A 27,329-nucleotide genomic window follows, 5' to 3' on the forward strand; every position below is an offset into this window, starting at 1 on the left:
GCTGTCGTACGTCGCGGAACGATATTAGCCAGAGATTTCATTAGGTCCTTTTTGATCGTAAAAATAAAACGAACGAGCAACGGCAGAAGCTTTGCAATAATTGGCACAAATTGCAGACAGGTTTTTTAATATTGAATTTTTTCCAGATGACGTATAAATTGATAAAAATTACGTACTGACTGGCAATTAAAATTCCCGCGATATTTTACAGAGTACCCCCCTCATAATATGAACGATATACTAATAAATCTTTATGACAAAAGCTAAATATAATTAAGCAAACCAGCTACTAATGAAGAGATAACGATTGGTCGCAAAACAGTCGAAAATAGAACGAAATATCTTCCAATTGGTGGATAATATGAACGATATACTAATAAATCTTTATGACAAAAGCTAAATATAATTAAGCAAACCAGCTACTAATGAAGAGATAACGATTGGTCGCAAAACAGTCGAAAATAGAACGAAATATCTTCCAGTTGGTGGATGTAGTTGCTTTTTTCTTCATTTCTGCCGCGAGCAGAAAGTCATATCTCGTGCAGCTCGGTATGCGAAAGTGTGGGTGGTATGTAGGAAGAGGGGGCTGAGGGAGAGAAAGCGACTCGCTTTTTACGCGAACGATGAAGGGCGTGCCGTCGCAGCCGTTGTACAGGAGACGGCGGCGAAGTGACAAATTACTCGAGTTTATCCGCAGCCCCCGTTTTTAAGGGACGCGCATTCCACCCCGGGAATCAAACAGCGCTGAACGGCAAGCTCGAAGGCTCCCGGAATTCCTCGTCCGTCTATCCATCATAAACCTGCGGCGACAATGCTTACAACATCCTTCCGTCACGTCGTCGAGGATCTCTTTCGTCCAAAAGCTCAGGATCACTTTGTCGTCTCCGCCCAAAAGTTTATGAAGCATTCACAGTGTCTGGCTCCCTCCTCCACTCTCTTTGCCGACGACCGTTTTCCGCCGGAAAAAATTGCAATCTCAGAGTTTATCCCTTCATCTTCTCTCAAAAAATTTTAAAAGAAGCAAGTTCATAATATTGATTATATGTATGCAAATTAAAAAATAATAGAACAGAGAATGGAGAAAGTAACCGCTCAGCGAACTCGATTTTAGAATTTAATAATTTTTCTTTATTGAATTTATTTCGACTACTGCTAAGTCCGTTAAAAATAACAGCAGTTCGCGATATAAGCAATTAATTCCAAATTTATATATATATATATATATATAAATTTGGAATTAATTGCTTATATCGCGAACTGCTGTTATTTTTAACGGACTTAGCAGTAGTCGAAACTATTTTAATAAATCGATAATCAAATTTGAAAATCGATTAAAAAATGGTTATAAAATATTTGTAAATTAATCGATCTAATTATCAATGAAATATATGTAAAAGAGAGATATTCAAATTGGAACATTCTTCAATGTAATTCCTTAATGTAATTCCTGATTGTGAGCGCGCATTAATGTGATAAAGAAACGAAGTCGCTAGTTACCAAGTACAATATCAAGTCGTATAATTCACGATATCCAATTAAGACCGTTATGATGACTATCTTAAATAACTCTTCTCTTGCCAAAGTACATAGTAAACGTCCTTATACCGATGATTCGGTAGAACTTGGATAGTTTATCCTGCGGTTTATTCTGAGTTTATCCCGCCTTGGGAAACGGCGGTTGCGCTCCACGAATTGGCAGGGCGAGTCCAAGAGTCGTGCTCAACGTAGGATCTAATGTCAGTATGCCGATAACGATCTATGATAGTAGAGCCGCGCGGCGATTGGATCCGTAGTCGTCCCCGAGCGTTTGCAGGACGATCGATTCGACCCCATCGTTATCCCGAGGTTTACCTCCCGGGTTTAATACCGCGCGCCAGTTTAAGGAAAACGGAAAGTTTTGTGAAGTTTCAGGGCGCATCACATACAGTGGTTTACGGTGATCTACGGCCGGGGTAAAAGTTCTTACGATCATGTGACATGATTACTCTCACGGTAGACGGAGCATCCGAGGAAAAGTAGCCTTATCGGGGCAACGATAAGTTATTCCTATTCGTCTTACGCTTGGCGAACGAGCGTGCATATTTGAAGGCAGATAATGCCGACCGGATGATAAACGTGAGCGTCATGAAATTTCAGTTCTCACTTCGGCCAATTGACCTGAAAAGCGCGCACTTAAGATATCGACGGCGAGCAAAGTTATAATTTTCTTCACGGGTATCTCTTTAAAGAGCCACGGCGCGCGTCTCGCTGCTCCGTTTTAAACTTTAACGATGATTTGAATTTACAATTGCTCGGTGACCGCCCTCGTCGTGGCCGGCGGCCAATATCTCAAGTTACACATGAATATTAAAGGCCACTTCTTAACCCGCTTGCACGTAACCAGACACCCTCACGTCTCTGGTAGGTCTGAATTTTCAAAAACGACGGACTATCGACGATGAATATCGATACAGGTTGCCTATTCCCTTATTTCCATTTTACGTTCATCTAGAAGTTACTCAAAATCCGCTTACGTTAAAAGTTTCTCCCCGAGAAGACAAATATCCTAACTAGAAGGTACATCTAAAACATCATTTGTTTTGGATAATCAGTAAATAAGGAGACGACGCAATGAAATTAAATTAATTAAGTCTCGTGGATGATCAACGCTCTTTGATTATTTCATTTGATGAGGGTTGGCCTCAAAGTAAAGTTCCCTACCGACAACCAGTCCATTTCCCATCTGCAAGCTCGATTGTCCTTTATGTCTCAGTTTCTCAAGGCAGCGTCGGGGCGTCTCATCGTTCCCACTCTCTTCCGTTATCATAGCTCTATCTCTGATATAACGAGCTCTAACATCTCCCGAGCTCTCGAGATTAATTACGAGGTATCGGAGGTAATTGAGGGCGAAGTGCGCCGACAAAGTCCCGAAGAGTGGTGAGAAAGAGGCGACGAGCGCACTCGAACGGCGAACGTCGCCGACTCCATTGTCTCCAACCCTCATGTCACCTGTCCCCCGCACGGCCCATTCATTCCTAACGAGTTGGCAACGTTATCGGTTAGAGCGGACAGCGCCACGGTGTGTCCACTGAGACGTTAACACCGATACTCATCCACCCCTCATTCCATCCCTCCCGCGGGAACCTGGAAGCATCGCTGTCTCGTGTCTCCCTACACACGCGCGTACGGAACGGTCACGTGTACAAGTATTTCTATATCCATACGCGTGTATCGGTGCACGTGCGCACCTATATAACACTGCAGATATAACGTCCAATGAGCAACCGCAGACCGGATCGGGCCAGTCGGGATCGCCGGTACACTCGAGCGATTTTCAAGCTGGTCGCAATAGGACACCCCGCTGCGTCGTACTGCATCGGTTAACCCGGCAAACCATCTCCGGGGTTGACGGCGGCGACCAATCAACCACCACGGCGGGATCGTCGTCTCTTCGCAATCGCCAGTCTATTTCGCCCTTTTACCGATTTTCCCTCGTTTGACATGTTTCCCCCTGGGGAATTGGGCTCCCAATCCTTCGATACGCGTGCTGTCGTATATGTAAATCTCTTTTCTCCTTTCTCAATTTCTTTCTTTTCCCTCCTCCGTCCCTCCTCCGCCTCCCTCTCGCCAACCGCGATAAATAGGAAACAACCGCGGCGATGGAATTTAGTGGATTGGTTAGAGAGTTGCCGCCACGGGAGAATAATGAGTCTGCGGTCATCTCCAGGCTGTTTTCGCGGCGGCGTTTGCGAACGGGCCGGAACCACAGTGAAAATATAATTCAACCGGGCACACGCCGAAAAGTTTTGGCCGAGTAATGAAGAAGGATAAGGCAGCTGGCAGTTGGTATGTAGTGGTATGCGGGTAGATGTTCACGGAAACGATATTTTGAACGTTAGAGCAACGCCTGGTGCAATTTATCGTTAAACTCGATTCGTACGTTACGCGTTGCTGAAGCATCCGTCACTGCATTCATTGAGAAAAACACATTGTACGCCTATTAGTATTATTTGCTACCGTCCGTGATACTTTAAAAATATGTATACAGTGCATCGAAAAAATAGATGTGTAAATACACATCTATTTTTCCGATGCACTGTATACATATTTTGCATCAAATTTTAAAACTAATTAAAATTTTCCGATAGCCTTTTTACGTGTTGTTTTTTTCAAATAGTTTCTAAAATTTTGCGCCGAAATTTATAGGATAAAAATTTTTAGGATTAAATTAATTAAAATGTGATAAATAAAAACATTCGGATGATTTAAATTAAAACTTTTAATTTAAGAATTTGTGTAGAAAATCAATCGTTTTCTTTCTTGAAATGTGCTTCAATGAAAAGTAGTTAATAAATCCTCGACAGAGTCGCACAAGTCAAGAATCGCAGTCATTTGCTCGCCGAAGTTTGCAACGAATTTCGTACTCATTTCATAAATTTCCAAACTAACTTATGATTATTCAAATAACTTATCGTGGAATAATTTCAAGAGTTCATTTCGCCTGACGTAACATCGAGGAGATCGCGAGAAAACTTCGGATAGTGCGACTTCACAAATTCACAAATTCTTAGAAAGCATTCTTGCTGGAATAATTTTATTGGCTTTTCGAAACGTCTGCATGACATTTATGAGGATTAGATTCTATCTAGAAAAACAGATAATATTATTCAGATAACAGATAATAATATTATCTTTCAAATCTTTAATAATAAATTGTAACTATATACATATAATTGTATATAACAATTTAATCACACTTGCGATAAATAACCGGGTTACATTTGTTTATTACATTTTTATTTTCAAGAAATGCAGAATTTTGATTTCAGAAGGGGATCAAAATTCTCATTAGTTTACGTTGTTACGAGTAAACAATGCGAACTTCGTGCTTCATTTATTTATGAAACACATCTCCGTGAAATAGTACTGTTACGAGCAATTTGATAAGATCGCCCTGAAGGTTCTTAAAAGCGAATCCCCGTTCGAATCTAATCTCTTCGCGATAGAGGATAACGTATCCGTTCCACATAATCTTTCCCTTTATCACCGTCATCCTCGTTGATGCTTCCGAGGCCGTGGTTAAATCCGGCGATTGACAGACGAAGATTGAATGACGGCCACGCTCGGTGAGGCAGGATAAGACACCGTTTAACGCAATATCAGACGGGAAAAAAGAAAAGGCAAGGATAGAAAAAAAATATAAGAATATAAGAAGAAAAATGATAACGAAAGGTAAAAAGGGCTGGTAGAGAAATGTAAAGGCACGACGCAGATTAAAAAGACGTCTATATCCACGATCGTGGAGTTTATCCACATGATAAGTATTCATCTGTTTCGTCTCTCTCTCTCTCTCTCTCTCTCTCTTATCCTAACTCCGTCTATCTTCTTCCCACGCACTTCTTTCCCCCGTCGAAGGCAGGAGTTGGCCTAGCGCCAAGGAAGAGCAATATTGTAGCAGCAGGCTATCCGGGGAATCTCTAGCCTGCCAGCATTCTACGTACGTTGCGCATGTATACAGGATGCATCAGAAGTCGCGTGCAATCTCGTGATTAGATACGCTAAAGTCTGCTGCCGATTTTCCAGAAAATGCAACAGAATTACCCACTTACCTTGTATGTCTTGTTTTAATTAAATAGAAAATAAGGCAATGTTACAGAAGAACAAAATTAATTATGCACGAGGCGTAATACACACACACACACATATATATATATATATATATATATATATATATATATATATATATTACATTATCAGTTTTGCTTGTGACTTCTTTCGTTTGTAAAATTCGCGTCAAGTGGATTTCGAGGAAATGGCTGTCAATTAAATTTTTTCCTAGAAAATTTCATTCTGAAAAACTGCAATAAACTCTCAGATTTCTATTCGAGAGAAAATACACATTTCTGATACATCCTGTACGTCTAATGTAACACGTACATGCGGGGCACAACATACTGTCTTACTTACTAAGCACTACTACGACCAGCAACCGACACCATCGTCACCGCCACCCCTCTCCCCGTCAGCCTGATTTATAACCTTCAGCCTAATATACTGTTTTAAAGGCGACGTTGTCGCGGAAAGGAATCTGGATGGATGTTGGAAAGTATCGTCCACGGAAGTGCTTCCGTACGTGATGCCGACTCGCGAAGATCCTAGGTAGGAAGTCGTTATCAGCAATCGCGTCCATTAACGCACCCCTGTATAACGTTCTCTTGGTCGAATTAAATGCCTACGGTTATAAAACTGATTAATTGTTATGTTTCGCAAGGAACTACGGGGGCGTTATATGGAAATATTTTCATTCTTGAGGAGCAATTCAGGTCGCGGACTATCTCGGTTAGCCAAGAAGATGTAATGGATAACATGGAATTAGCGTAGAAGGAAATAGCCGGTGGTTATTTTAAGAAATATTTGCTCGGAAAGATAATTTCGCGATTTTTGCTATAATTAATAATTGAGCGATTTTTATTTCAATTTTAATTGTGGAGAAAATAACGTTATCCGTCTACATTTCTATCACTGATAAAATTAACTCACAATTTCATTAAAAAATACGATTCTTTATCATCGCCAACGTTTATAATCTACATAATTATACTCGCGATTATCCGCATCCTACAACTCTGATAGCCCACATTAACGTGACATGGTTTCTGTAGATATCGAAAGATCTTCACTGCTGATTAGAGACATCGAAGCGCCATAATGACATCCCTATAACCATCGTAGATACAAGCCGAACATTAACACCCTGATACTAATATAAAATTCCTTTTGAAAAGAACTGTAACTAAGTTTAAACCAATCGACTACGTCGATCGATGTTACGAACGCGAGTTGTCATTCTATAGTTTTATTTATGAAAGTACCGGCGTTACTGGTAGTTTTCTTTTTTCTTTAATAGGGCACTTTAAAATGTTTAGATAAGCGAAAACACGTCGAGGGCGAAGGAAAGGGGGGAAAGAAAGAAGTTTTACCGTTTCCGACGCGGGCTGATTCTACATGGCATGGTGGTTTTATAAGCTCCATTGTTTTTGAAGCTTAAATCGCTCATGCTCGACGGCACGGAATCGATACTACTCTCCAAGGGACAACACCTGCCGACACACGCATAAGTCCCTGAATTTTCGCGTAAAACGGGGGTTGCGCAGGACCCGCAGGATGGAGCAGTCGTAACTATTTAACTGGAATCCCAAATCGCGCTGGCTCGTTCCTTCAGCTACATACAAACGACAATATTTTCGATATCTGCCGCTGCAATACTGGAATCGATATTCGACCCCGCAAAGTAGCCACATCGACTGAGCGCAGTTCTATCTAGCACGCGAATACCCGTGGAATAATATTTTTAGAAATGTAGATTTAGCGCGCATATCCTCTTCCGAGACTCCGGGATATCGATGTAACCGGATGTGACGATAAAAATATATATTTCTAATATAAATTCTAATAGAAATTATTTCAGCAAAATAGAAAACTGCTACATAATCAATGATTACAAAAGAATTTTAATAACTAAATGAGAAGTATTAAAATTATATCGTGTAAAATATTGAAAATATTTTCTTTTAGCAGGTTTTTTTTTTTAAAGTTTTACGAGTTGGTAAAAGCTGCATGGAGTTTAACATCTTTTTAAAAAGATTAAGAACCATTACAGTTGATAAACCTTGTATCTTCTCCCAGTGTAAATCCTGCACTACAATAGAAATCGTTTACTTTACTTTTCCGGTATCGTTGCGTCAAACCGAACAGTTAGAAGGAAAAAGAAGACAATCCTATTATGACAATCTAAATGGTATCGTTGCTACGTCGTCGCCGAGGATGCAGCGGCGTCAGTCGAAGGAGTAAATCATAGAAATACTCCTCGGCGCTCGAATTCGATCGACTTCGCGGTGCATGGACAAGTACGAGAGAGAAAGAGAAAGAGAGGGGGGGGGGGATAGAAGGACGGAGACTTACGTTATCTCCTTCGTCTTCTGAGTTTAAATCGCTCACGCTCGACAGGTCGAAATCGATATCGCTCTCCGCGAAGCGGCGTCAGCCGACACACGCTCCTTTTCCTTGTCGCGCTATATATCCATCGTCTCGCACCACATCGGGGGGTATTTCCGTCGATCTTTCGCGCCGCACCCCCGACTTACGCCCGAGAAATCTCGGGCGCGCGCTTAAATAATCGAGCGTGGCGTGCATTCAATCGTTGCAGCAACTCCCCCGAACGGCCATTCCGTCCGGGAGACGGAGATAGGAATTTGTTTCCTATCTGGGACTTTCCCCGGAAAGCGCATCCTCGGAGAATTCGCGAGGCGGGATGCTTTAGTTCGCAGCGATGATGCTGGAGGCTGTCGGATCCAAAGTTTCCGAGGGGAAACTCGCCAACTCTACATTAACCCTTCGACGATGGAGTGTCGTTCTATACGACGTCTACGCTGCAACATCTCATCACATTTGCATGTTACATCTCGCCGCAGCAAACTGCTCTTGCCGAAAATTTGAAGGAGTCTGAAGAAAAGATGATACTTAATACATCCCTTATAGGTATTTGACGAAAAAAGATATGACGACAAGAACTTACTTTCCTCAACTTTCCTTCGTCTTTCATTTTTTTTTTGGTACACAATAGAAAAGATACGATCTTTAAAAAGTGATAATAGTATTTTGATTCTATTTTAAAGGAAAGTAATGAAGTAGTAATATTTGGCCAGCGACGATGCAAAAGTGCAATTATTTCTAAAAGCAGATCGTAACTATTAAGTAATATCGGTCTAATATGATTTCTATGCTCGCACGACCGCAGATTTTGGCATGGATGCAGATTGCCACATACTGGACGCTACTTGTCTACGATAATATGATTTATCTTGTCGAGAGTGTCTGGTCCCCTCGGAGCGGTTGCCGAACGATAAATATCGACAAGCGCGCGATTGAATAAATCATCAACGATAGAACAGGAACCGGGACACTCGTTCGCCGCGGCAGACGGTTTCACAAATGGCAGTTTAAACTGGAAAGGGAAATGGTCCTGTTAGTTCTCTGCCAGAGCAGGACAAGAATTTCCTGCGTTTAATAGCCACGGTGTGCCCTCCATAGTCGAAATACGATTACGCAAAATTTATTTTCCGATATCGCTGCGCACCATTCCGGCGTAGGGCTTCATTTAAGGGACACAACGAAGACAACGGTATTCGTAAAGGTAAAGCGAGAGTGTAAAATCTAATCACACGCCCGGCGCGACTTTGCTTTGTCGAAATCACTTCCCCGTCGCGAAAATCTCGTTCCCTATTTCCATTTGAAGAATGCAATCGGAGTTGGCGCTAATAGAATTTAAGGGCACGGCGAAATCGATTTACATCCCCTTCGTTCGGCTATGGTCGGTACTAATCCGTTTTATCTAGAAGTTTTGGGGATTCCGATTGCACAAAGTGTCGAAATTCATGGCAATTTGGGTGCTACCAAAAAATGGCAAGAACATACATATTTTTTTCCGCGATCATGAATTAAAGCACGATTTTACCGTTATACGTATCGTAAATTATATGTTCGTCCGCGAGCCGAGTAATTGTTTACGTTCCGATTTTTTCAAAACGCTGTTCTGCATGATTGACAAACTACGAACGTATTTCACGAAATATATTTTTGTGCGCCAATCGTAATCGACGGAAATTTACATTCGTCGAGTCCGCCGCAGGATAGGTAAAAAATTAAAAAGAGAGAATCTAAAAAGCTTTACCACGTACGAAACGAATTGTATTTTTCCGCATACCGTCAAATTGTGCCGATTCAGAATCTTGAAATACCTACTATAAATTGCAAAATCGCAAAAAAAGACGATTCATAAAAGCCGGTGACGAAACGAATTTCAATTACCTTCTGGAATCGGAATACTCTGATGCACAGTTGCGGCGTCGTGAGTAATGGCGGTTTGATTTAAACTTTCTGGATAAATGAAATCTCTGTCTATATTTATAGGGATTCCGACAATTGATGATGCTACGATTACAATTTGATGGACAGATGTCTATCATAAAAGAGTATTCATTTATAATACGCAATATTCGTTTGCGATAGGCACAGGTGATTTTATGATATTTCAATCAGCATTCAACCAAATAGCACTATTTGATTTCTTTTCGCGTTATAATTATTTCTGACACATAAAATTAATGAAAATCAATCAAAGATAGTTATTAAAATACTTTATTCCGTAAAAATAAAAAAAACGATAGAACTTAACTTTTTTCAATAAATATAATAACATAAAACATACACATTCACTAAATGTTGGCAATGAAAATGTAATTTTAATATGCGTAATATTCATGAAACGATACATGTACAATTCCCATGTGACAAAGAATGGCTTATACATTCATATATTCATTACCGACATCCAGAAACTTCCGTCCTCTTTCTCTGTCGTCGTATGGCGGAACTGGGACAAAGTGTCAGCAGCAAGATGAATACACCGAAAAAAGCGATATTAACAGAATTAACAGAATAACAACACCTATGCCGGGAAACAGATTTAAAAATAGCGTACTATCTTCAAAGTTGTTTATTTGTAAAACATAGATTTTATATTTTTATTAATGAGATTCTGCATAATATTGATATAGCAAAAAAGCAGTACAACATAAAATATAAAAAGATATTAATTTTCGAAGATATATTATAGATCAATAAAACTAAAAAAAAGTATGTAAGTAGATCAATAAAATTAAAAAAAGTATGTAAATACCAGACACCCCAGATACCCAGACACAAGGACGTTTTAAATACGTCCATATTGACTCATATTAGAGCTACGGGCATCTTTAAGATGTTTTAAAAACATTCAGTGTTACTTTTGTGGACACCCTAAAAACGTCCAATTTAAAACTCCGCCAAACAAAAACTGTTGAATGTTTTTGAGATATGAAAAAAATTTTTATCAATAAATAAGTATTTTGAATATTGCTCATTTTAATGCAAATTAGGGAATTAATTTGTTTGCAATTTATTATTTGCATCAATTATGGTAATCATCAACAAATTAATTTCCCAAATTTACATTAAAAACTTTAATAAATTAATAAAAAGTTTAGTTATTATCATAATATGTGCATGTTTATCAAAAGTATATAAAATGAAAATGTTTAAAACGTACAAAAGTCAACATATTTTGTACAGCTAATAATATATGTTTTTAAAATGTCCAATAAATGTCCTAAATGTCCAGATTAAGTTCATGAACGTTTGAACTAAATAAAAACTAAAACTAGACGTTTTGGCAGATATTATATTAGTTAAGTAATGTATCTTAGAGCTATTTTATTATACAATTTCCTCGTTAATCAAAATTCAATATATTGGTAAACTTATGTTCTATGCTCAAATCTCATTTAAGTCATAATACAATTTATTTCATTTCCGCAATAATATCTCTTTAAATTAATACAATCGCTACTAATCACATATACGTGAGAGATTGATATCATTTTATTCTAAAATTAGAATGGTTATTCGTATATAGAAAATATAAAATCGAAAAAAATGTAAAATTTCGAATCATTTTTTAAAATATCTATTAATTTTTTTAAATACACAAGTAAAAAAATATTTGGAAAAAACGATTTGTATAGAGAAAGCATACAGTTTTTTTTTTTAAAGTATTGCATATTACTAAATGCAAAAATTTTTTTAAAGTAACTGTATTTTCTTCACGTCAATTAATCTGTCTCATTATTCTGTACGTAAAAGTATTAAGATATTCAAAAAAATATAAGACATCAAAAAATGAATAGTTTATGTCAAAATATGTCACAATAGAATATAAAATATTTTGTAAACAATTAACTTTTTGACAATTGTACTTTAATAGTTTTGTAAAGTATTTTTATAAAATACTTCTTTAAAATAACTAAAGAAATCATATCTTGTAACAAAAACTACATAATTCTATTTAAAAAAAAATATTGATCATTAAAAAATATTAATAATGGCTCCATTTGCGAATGAATTAATAACATATTCATGCAATTGCCTTGAAACCTTAGAATTTTTATCTGAACCATTTTTTTTTATCAATTACTCTATTTTTAAAATATTCCATTGTTTCCCATTAAAATGGGACACCTTGTGTGTGTGTGTGTGTGTGTGTGTGTGTGTGTGTGTGTGTGTGTGTGTGTGGTGTGTGTGTGTGTGTGTGTGTGTGTGTGTGTGTGTGTGTGTGTGTGTGTGTTCATATATATAGATTTATATATTTATTGCATGTACGCTTCGCTAATAGAAGACATTTACAATGAGAGATAAAATTATCACCTTGCACGGCTAATATGCGATATGATCAAGAATAGGAAGGTGCTGCGAATGTGGTCTGCATAAAGCTCGGCGTTACAAAAGAGAATACATAATGATGCACTTAAAAGGGTGTAGAGGGTCAAAGGGAGGTTAAATATATCAAGCTGCGACTACGTGCGAGAAATACGTACAGGGAATTACCAAGTACTTCGAAATCTGACTTTAATCTCCGCACTCCCGAGCGCGCGATACTAATTCGATACCGCGAGAAATGTTCGAATAGTTAGCGCTAAGGAATATACTACGTTTTTTATCTCTTTTTCTCTCTTTCTTTCTCCTTTTTTTTTATACTTTGAAATTGTTCAGTCGGTGGCAGAGGACGTTATAATTGAATAATTTATCAGCGTCCGCGATGAGAAACGATTAGCTAAACTTCGGCGATACTTCCACAGGCTACCGAGGTGCCGCTTTTAAAGTGGAAGCTTAATACGAAGCTTCGCGGGACGAAGTTGCGAGCTATACTTTTAAATTGCGCCGCGCAAAAGAGTTTATAATAAGGTACGCTAGAGATTTACCGAGGGAAGAAGCGCGGACTGCTATCGATGGCAGAGAAGGTGCGGAGTTGCGTTCATTAAATCATAAGCGCGAAAATGGTGTATCGGGATATACGTCTAGAGTTGAAGTTTGACCTGTGTTGAAGAAAAATGAGGAGGGAATAAGGTAAAGAGGAACAATAGGGTGTGAAGAGAGAAAGAGAGAGGTAAAGAGACGTGGAACGAAAATGAGAAAGGTGAATGATGTAAAGAGCGTGCGTGACTCTTTATTCCCGGAATATTTGCATTCATGAATCTCATGACGTGGAAAAGCCGCAGACACGTGCAGCATTCATTGTAATGCAGCGCGGATTACTAGCGCATAATGTGATTTCGCCATATCAGCTTTTTTCTTATTGTGTCATCATGATACTATACATTGAACATCAGATGCGAACATCAGAACTCGGCGACAGATATAGATCACAGGAGAATACACGTCATTTGCATAAAAATAAATGCAAATGATATTTTGCGAATATTATATTAATAAAAATAATTATTTCTTACATTTTTAAATTAATATCACCATTCTTTTCCTATTAATCCTATCACAATCCTTAATCACAATTCTTTTTCCTAAATTATCTTTTTTTAAATTTATTTTTGTAAAAGTATGTGTATATATATAATAATATAAATTAATCGGTGTGATGTAATGTGCATGTTCAAGGAAACTCATAAAAACGTCCGCTACATCTCCGGCTTCCGTACAACGTACAACAACGTACAACACGACAGTGATCGATCAAACTGAAAAATGTCAGGAACCACAGAAAACATATTTCGCCGAGACCGCACTAGAATTTCGTGAAATTTTACTACCGGAAGTTAAGCTGATCCGACGAAGACAAAGTTCGAGGCTATTACCCTTGTCGTCGGAACGTGACTTGAATAAGAACACGTGTAACTAAAAAAAAAAAAAAAACAGTATATGATTTTCCGGATCGTGTATGCTGGCTTACACCTCTGAAAAAGGATTATACCCCTATTACTTTTCGTCAAATGGACGCAAATTATATTATTATTTCGAAATAAATCATTTTATTTGATGATTATTAAAGAAAAAGAAATGTCACACGTACGAATATGAAATATTTGTCTGTATAATAATAATAAATCTCACTTTATTAAACTTTTTAGCATGTTATAAACATATTTAAATTCTTTTGCATAGTTTATTACATGTAATTATAAATAAATATATATGATATGTATAATAAAAGGATCTTCTTTTTATCTTTTAATTTTTTTAAATTTGTTAAATTAATCTTAATAATGAAGAAATTATTGTTTCATTAAATTAACAAAAACATTTAAATACATATAATGGACTAGATAAATACAAAAGTAATAAGCACTGAATTTAAATATATGTTGTATATAAATACTATTCTACAAAATAATTTATTCTACATTTATCAAATCGAAATTGTGCTATCTACGTGGTGCCATCTCACGATCAAAATGTTAAATATTTTACAAACTTAGATAAGATACTGTGTAATTTTTTAACAGCATGTAATTTTAAAGCATACATATATATATATTTTATATATATATATATATATATAAAATAAGTTAAATGATATTTAAGTATAATTTTCCTACATATTTCTTAAAATTATATTCTTTTGATAAAGCAATTCAAGGATTTTTAATATGCTTTATAAAATAGATTATTTTTTTAGAAAATAATTTAATATCTTATTGAAATAATATCTTATAACATACATAATAAAAATATATTGTTCCTATAACATGAAAATTATTTAAACTTTATATATTAAAACAGTTAATTAGAAATCTATTTTTTATTATATCATTATATCTTTATATCTATTATCTTTTTTTAATCTACCAATTATGTTCATTGCATAGTATTTCCAAAAATTACACAATATTTATTTCTAAATTAATGTTTAAAATTTTAAAAGGAGTGTTAAAAAATAAATAAAAGATAAATTCCTACCTCTTAAGGATCAAAATTCATATGAATACTTCGGAAATGTCATCTTGATCTCACTCACGAGTACGATTGGCACAATCCAAAACACTATCGTAAAATTACGGTTTACGATCGAAAATTTACTACGAGGTAAATCTTATCGCGACGCGGAAAGATTTTTTCAGCATGAATAAATCGAAATTGTTCGAAGTGTTTTTGACGTCGCGATGTCGCGTGCGCCATGGCGGTGCTAAACAGCTGTTCGTCAACCATGGGGGTTGTTGGGGGCAAAAAGGAGGGGTTGATGATGGCAGTTATTGCCATCTGCAGTAGGATGCAAGTAGCTGTTTTCAACCCTCTCGTTTCCTAATCGCTTAACTTCCGCAGAAAATATTAATTCCTGTTATCTTTATTTAATTTTACATATCCATATTAGGTAATCGCTTTTTTTTTAATTTCTACTTTATTCCTATTCGTTTATAATGAATGTAAAATTATTTATTTTATGGAGAAGCTTGTTTATGTTTTTAAAGAAGACAACAATAGCAAATTAGATTTACAATGGATGTAGCTTGTTCAATATGAATGACAAATATTACTTAACTTTGAAGGTCACGATTACCTGCCAGAGCAATCCTTGCATATCATCACGTGCGATCAATGCAATTAAGTACGCATGGAGCATCATCCAGAACGCAATATTTAAATACTGTTGCGTTTGAAATAATGCAGCCGCGAATGTGAATGTTTGTTCTCGTAAAATCTATTGTTTATTGTAAGCGCGAGTATAAGTAAGAAGGAAACAAATTAGAAACATTATAATAGAAATAAATAATAAAAATAGTTTAGATTATAAACATTATTATTAAATGTGCGTCTCAATGTTTATAAAATCTTTTATTTTTACAGCATCGCCTCTCATATTAAAATGAGAGATCTAAAGATCAAGTCGTGATAAATCATAAGCTAGACAAATGTTAAAAACATTTATAAAATACATTAAACATTTAAATAATTTATTCAGTGATGATGAGTGCTTATAACAGCAACATACCATATATATTGAACGCACCGTATTCTAATTCAATTGCCACTATTCATTTTCTATGCAACACAATGCATTCTCTACCGCATTCTTTCCAGCTGCTTGCACGAGATCATCGTGTGACATTATAATTAGATTTTCTACGCATCTAGACATATAAATTTATATTACGTAACATATTTTTTATGATTCTCCGTTTCTTCGTTATCACGCTTATACACATTAAATAAAACTTGCTGATCCGGTTTATCAATTTATCATCATTAATTTGTAATTTTTTGTATGCTTGGCTGCATGCGATACTCTAAATACCTTCTCCTGATATTTACATACCTATCATCTCTCATAGATTTCTTGTTTTACGAGAAAATATGCCTATATCATGTCATATGATATAAATATAAAATTTTAATATATGTATAATATGTATTAAAATATGTATTTTATATTTATAATTTATATACATTAATTTTAATATTGAAATATTTTATCGAAAAAATATTTTTATTTATTTTTTTCCCGAGTCTGCCTTGAACAAGGAGAATTGCAACTATTTACGGTCCTGTATTCTCTCAGATACTCATTCATGTAGTTGTGTTTACTCACGCAGAAGCTAGTGAACATTCATGCACCTGCACATTCATATACCTGTACGTATTCATCAATGTGTAATGTGAATGTGCGACCTTGTGAGCGCAACAGGCGTTACTTTACAATCACACTCTACAATCTAGAAACGATGTACGATATACGGTGAATACACAAGTAAAGTCCCCTACTTTAACGGCAACGGTCACTTTTACGACAGTACCGTAATGGCACATATCTTCGCTGACTCTTGAATTTGTATAAAAATTAAAAAATTAAAATCAGTTTTCGATGAAATAAAATTAACAGTAAATTTAATTGTGTATTAAATGTCTATTGAGTAAAATAATAATAACGTTCGTACATGCACTTCATATGCAAAAATAAACGGAAAATACGTAAAACAAAAATTTATTATAATTCATACATAATACACATGCAAAGAGTGTCCCTCCGGCAATTAGTTAGATTAATTTATTAGAAGAATTTCTAATACATTTTTTACATGTAATAAATACTAATTAACAGCAACATTATATGCAATATTGTAATTTCCTTATTCAATAATGTTATCTTATGTACAATATGTGTTGTGTATCGTTGAATGGGAAATTATATCAATGCCACTTTGATTAATTAATATCAAGTGATTAATTGATATTTATTGAGGTTTGTTTCCCTACAAATTCCAGGGCGATTTTCCCATCGGAAAATGCCTCGTTACCATCCGTCACTGCGAACCGGCCACGCTGGTCTCTTATAAAGGGAACCCACGCGAGAGCAAGCTGCATACCACGGCGGCGCGTCGCGCGCAGACGGAGCCGACGACTGTCACGATTGTAACGTCGATCACACGCGCGCAATCGCCTACGGAGCGACCATTCATGGGGTTTCAGAGATCTCGTCGATCGTTCCCGATGATCGCTTGAACGATCGCCTCGGTGCGGATCTCGCGATGCGCGCTGGATCGCGCTACGGACGCGATTGCGGACGACTACGTCGTGTGCGGTGAAAGCCCTCGGTGAATTCCTCCTGGTGATCGGCGGAGGTGGTGGTGCGCGCGTACGCGTTCGATCGCTTTCGCTGGTGTGACCATGGCATCGAGCGTCTGACACCGTTGGCCATCAACGCGAAGATCGTGCGAGGAACTCTTACCAGTCGTAAACCGGCCAGACGCGTGGATATAGCGGAGACCGCTGCTGCTCCGCCGGTCAACAACGAGATCCTCCTCCTCCTGCTCGCTCTCGGAATCTCGGGGCCGCCGCAGCTGCAATTCGCTACGAATCGTCAGAATCGCGATTATGGTACGTGCAACGTCACGTGGTTTACGAATAATTTCGGTATTACTGCGGTGTCGCGCGTGAAACAAGTTATCTGATATGTTTACCTGACCCGGTGGTGTGTCGTAATTCTTCTTATAATTCAAAATTGCTGCATGCTAAGTTGAATGGAGGATGAAATAACGGGCCACTTCCGGATGCTTCCAATAAATACAAAAAAAAATTCTACGTTGACTAATTAACTAAACTGATTAAATCAAAATAAGTAGGAACGTTCGCTGCGCCGTTGCTGGATATTTACCGTTCGCTTCTATAAGAGAAGAATGTATCGACGCGAGGAATGCTTTAAAAAGCACGCTTTGAGTGATATAGTCAGAAATCAAGTTTTATTGAATCTATAAACTTGAAGAATTTCTGAATCCTCGAATTTCTAAATCTAAGAAGATTAGATATTGTCGTCTTTGTTTTTCCTGCTCCGGATGATATGACCGAGCGTTGAAGTCTCTATTAAGAAGATGAGATATGACAGGGCGTCTCTATCGCATTTAGCTCGTCAATTCCCCTTAGTTAATAACGTGATAATCGAGGTCGGTACCATCATAGGTCCCGGTGTTAAACGTGATTTTCCTCGCGGCATTCTGCATAGCGAGTCATACGATCGCTCTGAATCGATCAATAAGTACCGTGTCGGGGCGAAGCTTTTTTTCTTTCTTCGCGGGGAAAGTTCGATCGCGTTAGCTCATTTCTTCGACACTCTCGACGATTCTTTCTTTTGCGCACACACGGTTTTATTGCGCCGGAAGCGAAAGGGCCGGGCCGCTGTAGCCGATTCAGAACAACTGATAATCACCTGCTGTTAGTGATAGAAGTGTTGTGTTGCTCAATACGAAGAGAAAGCACGTTGTTTTATAATTGAAGAATTTACAATTATATTTTACGATTTAAAATTAAGAGACTCGCCTGGAAAGCGAACGATGTTTCTTTAATGTCTTTCTGATAATAAAAATTTCGTAAACATGTGTAGATCTGTAAAATGATCTTTATATTTTACAATCTTTATATTCTATAAATAATTTAATTATCTTTATATTCTATAAATAAGATAAATAATTTTATTCCCAAGCGAAAAATAATTGCGGCTAATAAAATATTGATATAATAACAAAACAAAATTATTGTATCAGCATTTTAATAATGACCGTTATTACAGTCCAAACGATAATGTGAAAATGAAAGATCTTTTCGTTATCAATGAAATCTATCTAACGGATATTCTTGTCGTTGCGCATAGTAAACAACTTTACGTCATTTCGAAAATTCTGTCTCTAGACGTCCAGGAAACCGGCATCACGCCGCATTATATACACGCGTTTATTAATAGCACACTTTTAGTATGCGATTGCTGTTAACTCTTGTAGTAAGGTGCTCACGATAGAATTTTGCAGTGCTCGTGGACAACGCTACCGAGCCCACGGTGATCAAGCTTGTTATCTAAACGATCACACGTTTGCTGATAAGCAAACGTAATTGGAATTCCGAGAGGACCTAATTCGAGAAGACAATTGCGCGAACATGGCGCTGGCTAAAATCAGAAATTTCATCGACAGCGGCCTGAAGACGGTGTCCACGCCATTAGATCGCACGGTGAATCTGGAACCGGAAGTTGGCATTAGAATCGTGCACTCGCCAAACGATAAAACACTGAACGTCACCGTGCTCGGTGCCAGACACTTGCCACAAAACTTCGGCTTCACCAGAGTCAACAGCTACGTCGTAAAGGTAAACACGAGAAAATAACTCGAGAATGTGGATCGATCGCATTTGAGCAAACAAGAGACAATGTCAGTCAATCAAGAGTTTGTATTCTCGACCGCACATTTAGCGGTAAATGTAGCCGTTTAAATTTATTGATTAAACGGAATGATTATATTCATTATCTTTTTTTTTTTTTTTTTTTTTTTTTAACACGTCGATTTTATCTGTGATGATAAAATGAGCGAGATGAAATAATCACGTCGTTCGATAAATCGCTAGTCGTTAGCCAACACTTCTATGCAAACTGAGATCGTGCTCGGTTACGCTTCGTCGTAGTCGAACCTGTATTATGCGTAAGTCGCGGAGACGCTCGCAGCACTCTTGGGTGTTATCTATGATTACGTAATACCATATGAGTAACATATTATAGAAGTCCGGCATTGACTGTAGTATCTTATTTATTGACTGGCAACAGAATGTTCTTTACGACTGCCTCCGACATTGTCACGCGAACGGGACGACATATTTAAATGAAAGTGTAGCTAAATACATCTGCGCATGCAAATAGAAATCGATTTAACACTTCAATATCGAGAATATGGATTGTCAATATCTGAAATATCTGCTATCAGAATGGCGTCATAAATATTTCTAATTTGATTTCATTACCGCTAAAGGAAAATTTAATCATAAAAGTTAGAGTCATAGAATATCTCATTTTTAATTAGTCGATGAAATATCTCAATTAATTATCTAATTAAAAGAATTCTTTCTTGAAAAATGTATTCTCATGAGAAAACAAAAAATGGATAATTAATTTTTTTTAAATGATGAATAAAATAAGTTGATTACGATTTAAAAAATTGACTCAAGAACTATTAGTTTATATAATATATATAATTTATGTTAATTTTTTTAAATCAAAATAGGATTATTTTAATCATCTATTTATATAAAATAATTCTTTATTCTCATTTATAATTCATATATATATATATATATGAATTATGTATATTTTCACTTTAAAACTTACGCAATAAATCATAAGCAAATCAAAATTTATCAATATCGGAAAGATTGAAAATTCGAATTTTTTTAGGTAAAGCTAATTCCTGGAAAAGAAAAGTTCGAGACCACCACGAAGAATGAATCTTGGCCACAGTGGAACGAGGAGTTTGTTTTTCCCTTGCGCAAAGAAACTAAGCAAAAGTTTGGCAAATCGAAGGTCGTCGAGGAGGAAATTAACGGATCCAGATTTATCGTTGCGACTCTTTATGCAATTCTCGAGGATAAACCTTTGATCGCAACTGAGAAGAAAGAGGCGGATAAAGAAAAGACGTCACCTACTAAAGAATCACCAAAAAAGGGCGGGAAAAAGAAGGATGGTCAAGGTGCGTCTGCTGACAATCAGGAATCTACTAAGAACAAACTTCTCAGTCAGTTTTTTGGCAAGAGTCAGGACAAACTCGCGGACTCTACAGCCATGGAAAGAAGAGCTTACGATAAAAGACGAACTGTTGGCGCGACGACGATTCCACTTGATCCGAAGAACTTTGTTTGTAAACCACCGAAATCGAAACATGCTAGCGACGTTTCTACGGGAGACTTGTGGAAACCATTACGACCAATAGCTAGTGGTATCTCAGGTGCCGAAGAAAGAGTAAGTTTCTACAGCTTCGTGATAATTGCGTAGCAATGCGGTTACGAAAAACCACAATTATGCTATTTGTAAATGAAAAAGAATTGACTATATTTTACGACATTTATGTAAATTTACTCATCAGCTGATACATATAATCTCGTAATTATTTTGTAACCGCGCAGTTATATTTCTAACGCAAAAAGATTATCTCATAGACAGATTTTTTTATTTTCCACAATATGAAATTCAAATCGTTAGAACTATGCAGCCTTTTTTCTATTCTTCTTTATTTTAAAATTTTTTTGAGCTATCTTTATATATATATATATATATATACATATATATATATATATATATATTATATACATAGAAAAAGAAAGATACGCGTTGTTCATTTCCTAACTTGTGGAAGCGTATCGAAGTTTCTACAATATATATATTTACCTAATATCTTATTATCTAATATTTAGTTTTGCTACTATTATATAAAACATGAGGCAATATTCTTTCAGAAAGAGAACAAAAAAGGGCAAGTCGAGTTATTATTATGTCTAACGAAAGGTGAGAAAGATGAAGATACCGGTGGGCAGCTGATCTTGTCTCTAAATCGTCTGAGATGTTCACTTCAGACGATGCATGAGCACGAAAATCTAAAAGGACAAATGTATTTAAAGATGTCGGTTGTCGATAGTGGACGAGTAACACATTTCTGGAAAAGTGATCGATTTGCACCGACGGTGTCTATGAAATTCCCACCAGAGACTGCGAGAGTTGTCGCCGACAATCCATATAAAGGAGCGCTCAATGATGTGAGCTTTGTTGTAAAATTCGTCTCGAAGAATAAAATGGGTAAGAAGAGTTCTTTTATAAAGCTTAAAACATCATGTATAATTGTATTGTTTTTAATATTACACAATTATATATAGGCAAGAAGACTCCCGTAGGCCACTTTGTGATTGGACCTGACGTTGGTGGAACTTATGGCGAACAATGGAAACAAGCTTTAGCGAAACCAGGGCAACAGATAACGAAGTGGCAAGCGTTTGAATAAAAATAAGGCATGCGAGAAGTCAGTAACTTATTCAACATTACAAAAACGAGTGAATGTACTTTCCTCTTAGATATCTAGAGACAACGAAAATGAGAACGCTATACGTGCGCTATAAATATTTAAGACCCCCCCCCCCCCCGATCGATAAGACTATTCCAAAGAATACTATAGACACGTATGCGAATGCGAACATGATTTACATAAATCTTTCTTGCTGTACGCATTCATATCTAGGATCTGCTGTTGATTTTATACGAGAAAATAACGTGAATATCTTATAACGGAATATCATTTTGAAAGAAATCTAGTTGCAATTTTTGATTGCATGGATTCTGTATATACAGGATCTTTGCTAATTTTAACCGTCCTTGATTTCTCAAAGGAGAATTTCTCAAACTCGATGTTTCTATTCCGAATCCGATCAATATAACCGTCCATAAGATAAGCACTATCGTCCAAACATATAAATGTATAATGTAAAATGAGTAATTATATAACAACATATCATATTTTGTAAGGTTGCAAGAAGAAGGCTCGCTATTTTAGTATTAATTGATACTTTATTTCGACACTGAAAAAATTTTTATATATATTAAGACATTTATATTATTACCTTCTACAAAGAGTCGTAAAAGTAACACATCTTTGAAAATAATAAATTTGATTAGTTTTATATGTATAATAAATGCTCATTTTTATTATTACGCCAGAAACGAAGAAAACGGTGATCAATATCCGGAGTTGATATTAGCAAAAAGCCATTTTGAATGTGATATGTCGAAATATTTTTTCTATTAATCATTATTTATACGTTTATTAACATAAAATATTTAATGTCAATGTTAAAATGCCACAAAAATCGTAAAATATATTTTTACATAATTGCACCATATCTTTTTATAATATATAAAGACTAAATATTAATTCATTAGTATTAATATTTTAAATGTTTTTACAGTTTAAATAAGTATGCCGCAAAAAAGGTAGTTAAAGTATTTTCAAAACATTTACAAAATTGTGTAATATCAATTAACATTATTTTTACAATTTTTTTATATTTGTTTTAAAATGCAGACATCGATAATATTTGTATGTTTATAATTATGCTGACACCAAAAAATACACATACATTATTTTCTTTAAAATATTTTTATTTACTACTTTATTGTATGTAGAAGAAAAAAATAATTTTGTTTATAAATATGTCTTGTATTATCTACATACACGATTTTATTATTTCCCTACCTATTTTTCTATAAATAGGAAATTTAATAAATTTTTCAGGTATTATGTTCATCAAAACAATATTTCATTTTCGTTTAAAAAGTATTTTATTATCTATACTTCATACAATCGTCTAACAATTTTATTGCAAATTTTGAAAATAATATATAATATTACTTTATTATCATATGCTTTACGAATAAGACATATCGGTGATACAATGAATTATAAATCATGCTTGTTTATGTTGTATGGCAGTTAAAGGATAAATAGTACTAAAAAAAGAAATATGTACAAAAACACTAAAATGGCAGAACGCCGCACTACAACTAAATTGATCGTATGATTAATCTGGACGGTTTTAGCAGTCTTATTTTTAATATCTGGGGTTAAAATAATCGATTAATTCGATATTAGTAAGACTTATAATTTGTACTATAGTAATATTAAAATGGAAAAAAATAGTACAAATATACATTTTTTGTATAGCAGTAAAAATATATTTCTATAAAATATGTAATTTATTGATAAAATGTAGCTTAAAAGCCAAGGTAAATTACCGACTTACTGGAAGTTATTCCGTCTTATATTTAAAATTTTCATTGATATCGTTATTGACACATAAAGATATGTATAAAAAGGCACTTGATTGCGTAAAAAATTATAAAATTATAAAAATTACAAAAATGCATTGTAAAAACTACAATATCTATATATATATTTGATTGCTGGAGTTTGTATCTTCCCTGATATTCGATGTTTAAGATAAAAGAAGTATTGAGTAAGTACAAGTGAATCTTGAACCGTAAAGATAGTTAGTGAAATCTAAATTATCCAGTGAATCAGATCTGTTGAGAATCTTTGGCTAGACTTCTTCAAACAACAAATACGTATCGAACGGTTGTTATTAAACCAATTAATAAGAGAAGCCAATTTCCATATTGGTAAGACGCTGAATTACAACCGTCTTTACTATTGCACGTACAATATTCCATAAATATATTATATGTTCCAGTTCGCATTAAACAAAACCGCTCGTCACCCGCGATCCCTGGTTCGCCCATGTAAGCGCAGCTACGAAAATATCTCCATTCACCGTTAACTATAAATAAAAATTCATACAAAATACAATAATAAAATCAACAAGCAATTTACATTTTTTATGTTAAATTAAATTGTATAACGCTGTCACAGATGAATAACCTTTTTGACGAATTTTACGACACATCGTTGGTTTTACACCTGGCAAGTGCTCCAGTTCAGGTTCTTGCCTACAGTCTGTAATAGGCACTGTGGAATTGTCAAACGGATCCGCACATTTTGGATCCGAGTCTGATCTGCACACCCAACATTTAATAGAAAAGCCTGAAAGAATGCGACAGAATTCGAAACGTTTTTATACTCCCAATCACAGGCATACTCTTTGTCCAATATTTTAAATATATATTGTATTTATATAATTTTAATATCTTATTTAAATATCACTTAAAATACACTTGTTTTTATAAAGTGAAGGTTAGGAATATGTTTGTGAAATAAAATTCTTATCGCAATTATATGTACAAATCTCTGTAGAAACACTGATAATATCACACATATTCGCGAAGATTCGCAATCTCGATCTTTAACAAGGTTATTTGAAGGTGAATGTAGAAGTATTAATTAAAACTTAAATATTTTTTAGATGTCTCTCTGACTGAATATACCTTCTTGAATGCAGAGAAAGTACAATGTTGTCACAAGAATGAAGAAGCGAACTCCAAAAGCCATTTCGGGAAAAGCGTGAGGAGCGTCTTGTTTCTTTACTTTGGAAAAACTCCTCACGAGAGAGAGATTCAATGCCTCCAATACTCTCTCTCTATATTCTATATGTCCACGCCTATAATTGATACAACTGACCGCGCGTTGCGTTAGTCCCTCCAGTTATATACCGGGTGACTTAGAAATAAATAAATCGGAGCAAATTTCTTATTAAGAAGAAATCTCAGGCAACATTTATAATAATTATTGTAATATTGTCAAACATTACAGACTATTATTGTAAAATTATTAATATAAAAGTATAACTGACATAACTGACAACATAACTGATCGCGTGTTGTTAGTTACCGTATACCTGGTGACCTAAAAATAAATGAAACAAATTCCTTGTTAATGAGATTTCAGGCAAAGTTTATAATGAATACTATAATTGTTGAATGCCAATGGACAATGATTGAATTCTGATTATAGATTAAAAAGCTACAAATAATGTTCAAGTTAAAATTTAGTTAAATTTTTAGTATTAAAAATGAATTAAACAATATTCTTCTTCTCATGTAATAAATAAATTCCTCACGAGATCATATGTTATATTAAAACCTTTATATACCCATGTTCATAATTGTTTAATTATCACACTTAACCGCATAGTGCACTTTAACCTCTCACCCGTCTTATAATGGGACTCTTACTAATAAGTAAATCTAAATAAATTTGTATTTATTGCCAATATTTTTGAATTATATTCCGAATGATTAGAATTAAAAAATAAACGAGTGATATTACGCTTTCACGATATTCGCTAGTAATCTAAAAGATATTTTTTCATAAAGTTTTAATGTATTTTCTTATCTGTAATATCGCTTGTTTATTTTTTGATTCTAATCATTCGAAATATAATATTCAAAAATATTGGCAGTAAATACAAATTTATTTAGGCTCGATATTACATCTTTTCATATATACGTTACTGAGAACTTCGGATATACTCGGCTTCTTCGGTGTTACGTCACGCGTGACTCGAGTTAACCGCGCCCGACAGATGTGATATTCCTTACAACGTCACGGTATATAATCGCGTGCATATCTATCAAAAGAGTGAAATTATTTTATATCAGTAAAAATCTAACATAAAAAGAGATAGGAAATCCAATTTGAAACATATTTAAATAGATAGATATATGTAAAAATTAAGAAGAATCTAAATTATCTTAAAAAATAAAATTTTAGAATTATTGCCTTTTGTTTAGAAAATATGTATATATTCAATTTTAAAATCATGATACTTCGAAATATCTCGAAAATATTGATGTAACACATTTATAAATATTACAATTAAAAATCTCTAACTTAAATCCTGAAAAATAATAATTCAAGTTACAAATATTTTCGACTTATCAAATTTTTCGAGATGATATAGAAAAAAAAAATTTAACTTTAAAATTTAACAGAAGTTCAGACACAATGTAATAACAGTTTATTATTGATAACCACGTAAATTAAAAGATTATATTTTATCTCACTTTGAAAGATAAAAGATTTTATTTATTAAGAATATGTTAAGTTTACATATTTAATTGATCCAGAATTTTTTCGAGTTTTAAAGTTTTTATTTATTCTTCAAATTTCGAATTAGACAAGCTCTTTTAAATATAAACAACAATTTTGAAATAAATCAAGTTGTAAAAAATAAAATTATATTAATTTAATTAGTGCGCTCGGAAATATTTCCAATTACATATAATCTAGTATTATTCTTCATCTTGAAGAAACTTGCTCTAGGGAATAAATTAAAAGTAAAATTGTAGAGATTTTCAAGTTAGAAGATTCGAATTAAAGAGGTTCAACTATATATATAGATATTAAGTTACGTTTGCACGTAGGCGTATACAATATTAGAAAATAAACTGGTTGTCAGTCAACTGTCTCTAATCGTCTACGAGTTTTTATCAGGCAAGCGCGGTTTCTCTACGTGGAACATACAGTTCAATGTCCCTACGCAGCTATTATAAAAAATCATTTCTATGAAAACAAGACACAATGAATGTTACAACGAATGTTTGCTGCCTCGCTCAGGATTCCAGCCTGTTCGTAAAGGTATCTAATCTCCTGTTTCTAGCTGTGATCGTATCCAGAAGTCTGCATCATGAAATTCCAAATCGACTGGTGCGTCGAGCGAACCGC

At 35.1% G+C, this 27,329-nt stretch overlaps 3 protein-coding genes across 5 annotated transcripts in view; 1 reads left to right on the plus strand and 2 right to left on the minus strand.

Moving 5' to 3' along the window:
- sfl (N-deacetylase and N-sulfotransferase sfl) overlaps positions 1-15,049 on the minus strand; it is a 248,346-nt gene extending 233,297 nt beyond the window's left edge. The window contains exon 1 of the mRNA XM_011639513.3: positions 14,824-15,049. The gene's annotated coding sequence lies outside the window, so the exon portion shown is untranslated. The remainder of the gene's footprint in view (positions 1-14,823) is intronic.
- Positions 15,050-17,356: 2,307 nt separating this feature from the next.
- Positions 17,357-23,379, plus strand: LOC105427660 (uncharacterized). Of its 3 annotated transcripts, none has more exons than XM_011639509.3 (5): positions 17,357-17,736; positions 19,158-19,491; positions 20,567-21,127; positions 21,622-21,958; positions 22,036-23,379. In XM_011639509.3, the coding sequence occupies exons 2-5, from the start codon at positions 19,285-19,287 to the stop codon at positions 22,158-22,160; spliced, it is 1,230 nt and encodes a 409-aa protein (XP_011637811.2). In that variant the 5' UTR covers positions 17,357-17,736; positions 19,158-19,284; the 3' UTR covers positions 22,161-23,379. The 3 variants fall into 3 exon arrangements, with proteins under 3 accessions (XP_011637811.2, XP_088932448.1, XP_011637812.2); XM_089076322.1 differs by lacking the exon at positions 17,357-17,736 and adding an exon at positions 17,845-18,608; XM_011639510.3 differs by lacking the exon at positions 17,357-17,736 and adding an exon at positions 17,845-18,567.
- Positions 23,380-23,467: 88 nt separating this feature from the next.
- crok (crooked) lies at positions 23,468-25,335 on the minus strand. The gene is made up of 3 exons (XM_011639508.3): positions 25,091-25,335; positions 24,588-24,749; positions 23,468-24,486 (listed from the first exon to the last, which is right to left on the minus strand). Exons 1-3 carry the CDS (start codon positions 25,152-25,154, stop codon positions 24,260-24,262), a joined length of 453 nt encoding a protein of 150 aa, XP_011637810.1. The 5' UTR covers positions 25,155-25,335; the 3' UTR covers positions 23,468-24,259.
- Between the last annotated feature and the right edge of the window lie 1,994 nt (positions 25,336-27,329).

The sequence above is a fragment of the Pogonomyrmex barbatus genome, unplaced genomic scaffold (assembly GCF_055798465.1).
Source record: "Pogonomyrmex barbatus isolate J1 unplaced genomic scaffold, ASM5579846v1 scaffold2, whole genome shotgun sequence".
NCBI lineage: Eukaryota > Metazoa > Arthropoda > Insecta > Hymenoptera > Formicidae > Pogonomyrmex > Pogonomyrmex barbatus.

What these genes read in the sequence shown, in the direction of transcription:
- LOC105427660 (XM_011639509.3), top strand. Translation starts at nt 19,285, where the DNA reads ATGGCGCTGGCTAAAATCAGAAATTTCATCGACAGCGGCCTGAAGACG. An exon ending in TCTCAGGTGCCGAAGAAAGA is followed by an intron (nt 21,128 to 21,621) that starts GTAAGTTTCTAC and finishes ATATTCTTTCAG; the next exon opens with AAAGAGAACAAAAAAGGGCA. An exon ending in CGTCTCGAAGAATAAAATGG is followed by an intron (nt 21,959 to 22,035) that starts GTAAGAAGAGTT and finishes AATTATATATAG; the next exon opens with GCAAGAAGACTCCCGTAGGC.
- crok (XM_011639508.3), bottom strand. Translation starts at nt 25,154, where the DNA reads ATGGCTTTTGGAGTTCGCTTCTTCATTCTTGTGACAACATTGTACTTT. An exon ending in CTTTCTCTGCATTCAAGAAG is followed by an intron (nt 24,750 to 25,090) that starts GTATATTCAGTC and finishes GCATTCTTTCAG; the next exon opens with GCTTTTCTATTAAATGTTGG. An exon ending in TCGTAAAATTCGTCAAAAAG is followed by an intron (nt 24,487 to 24,587) that starts GTTATTCATCTG and finishes TTTTATTTATAG; the next exon opens with TTAACGGTGAATGGAGATAT.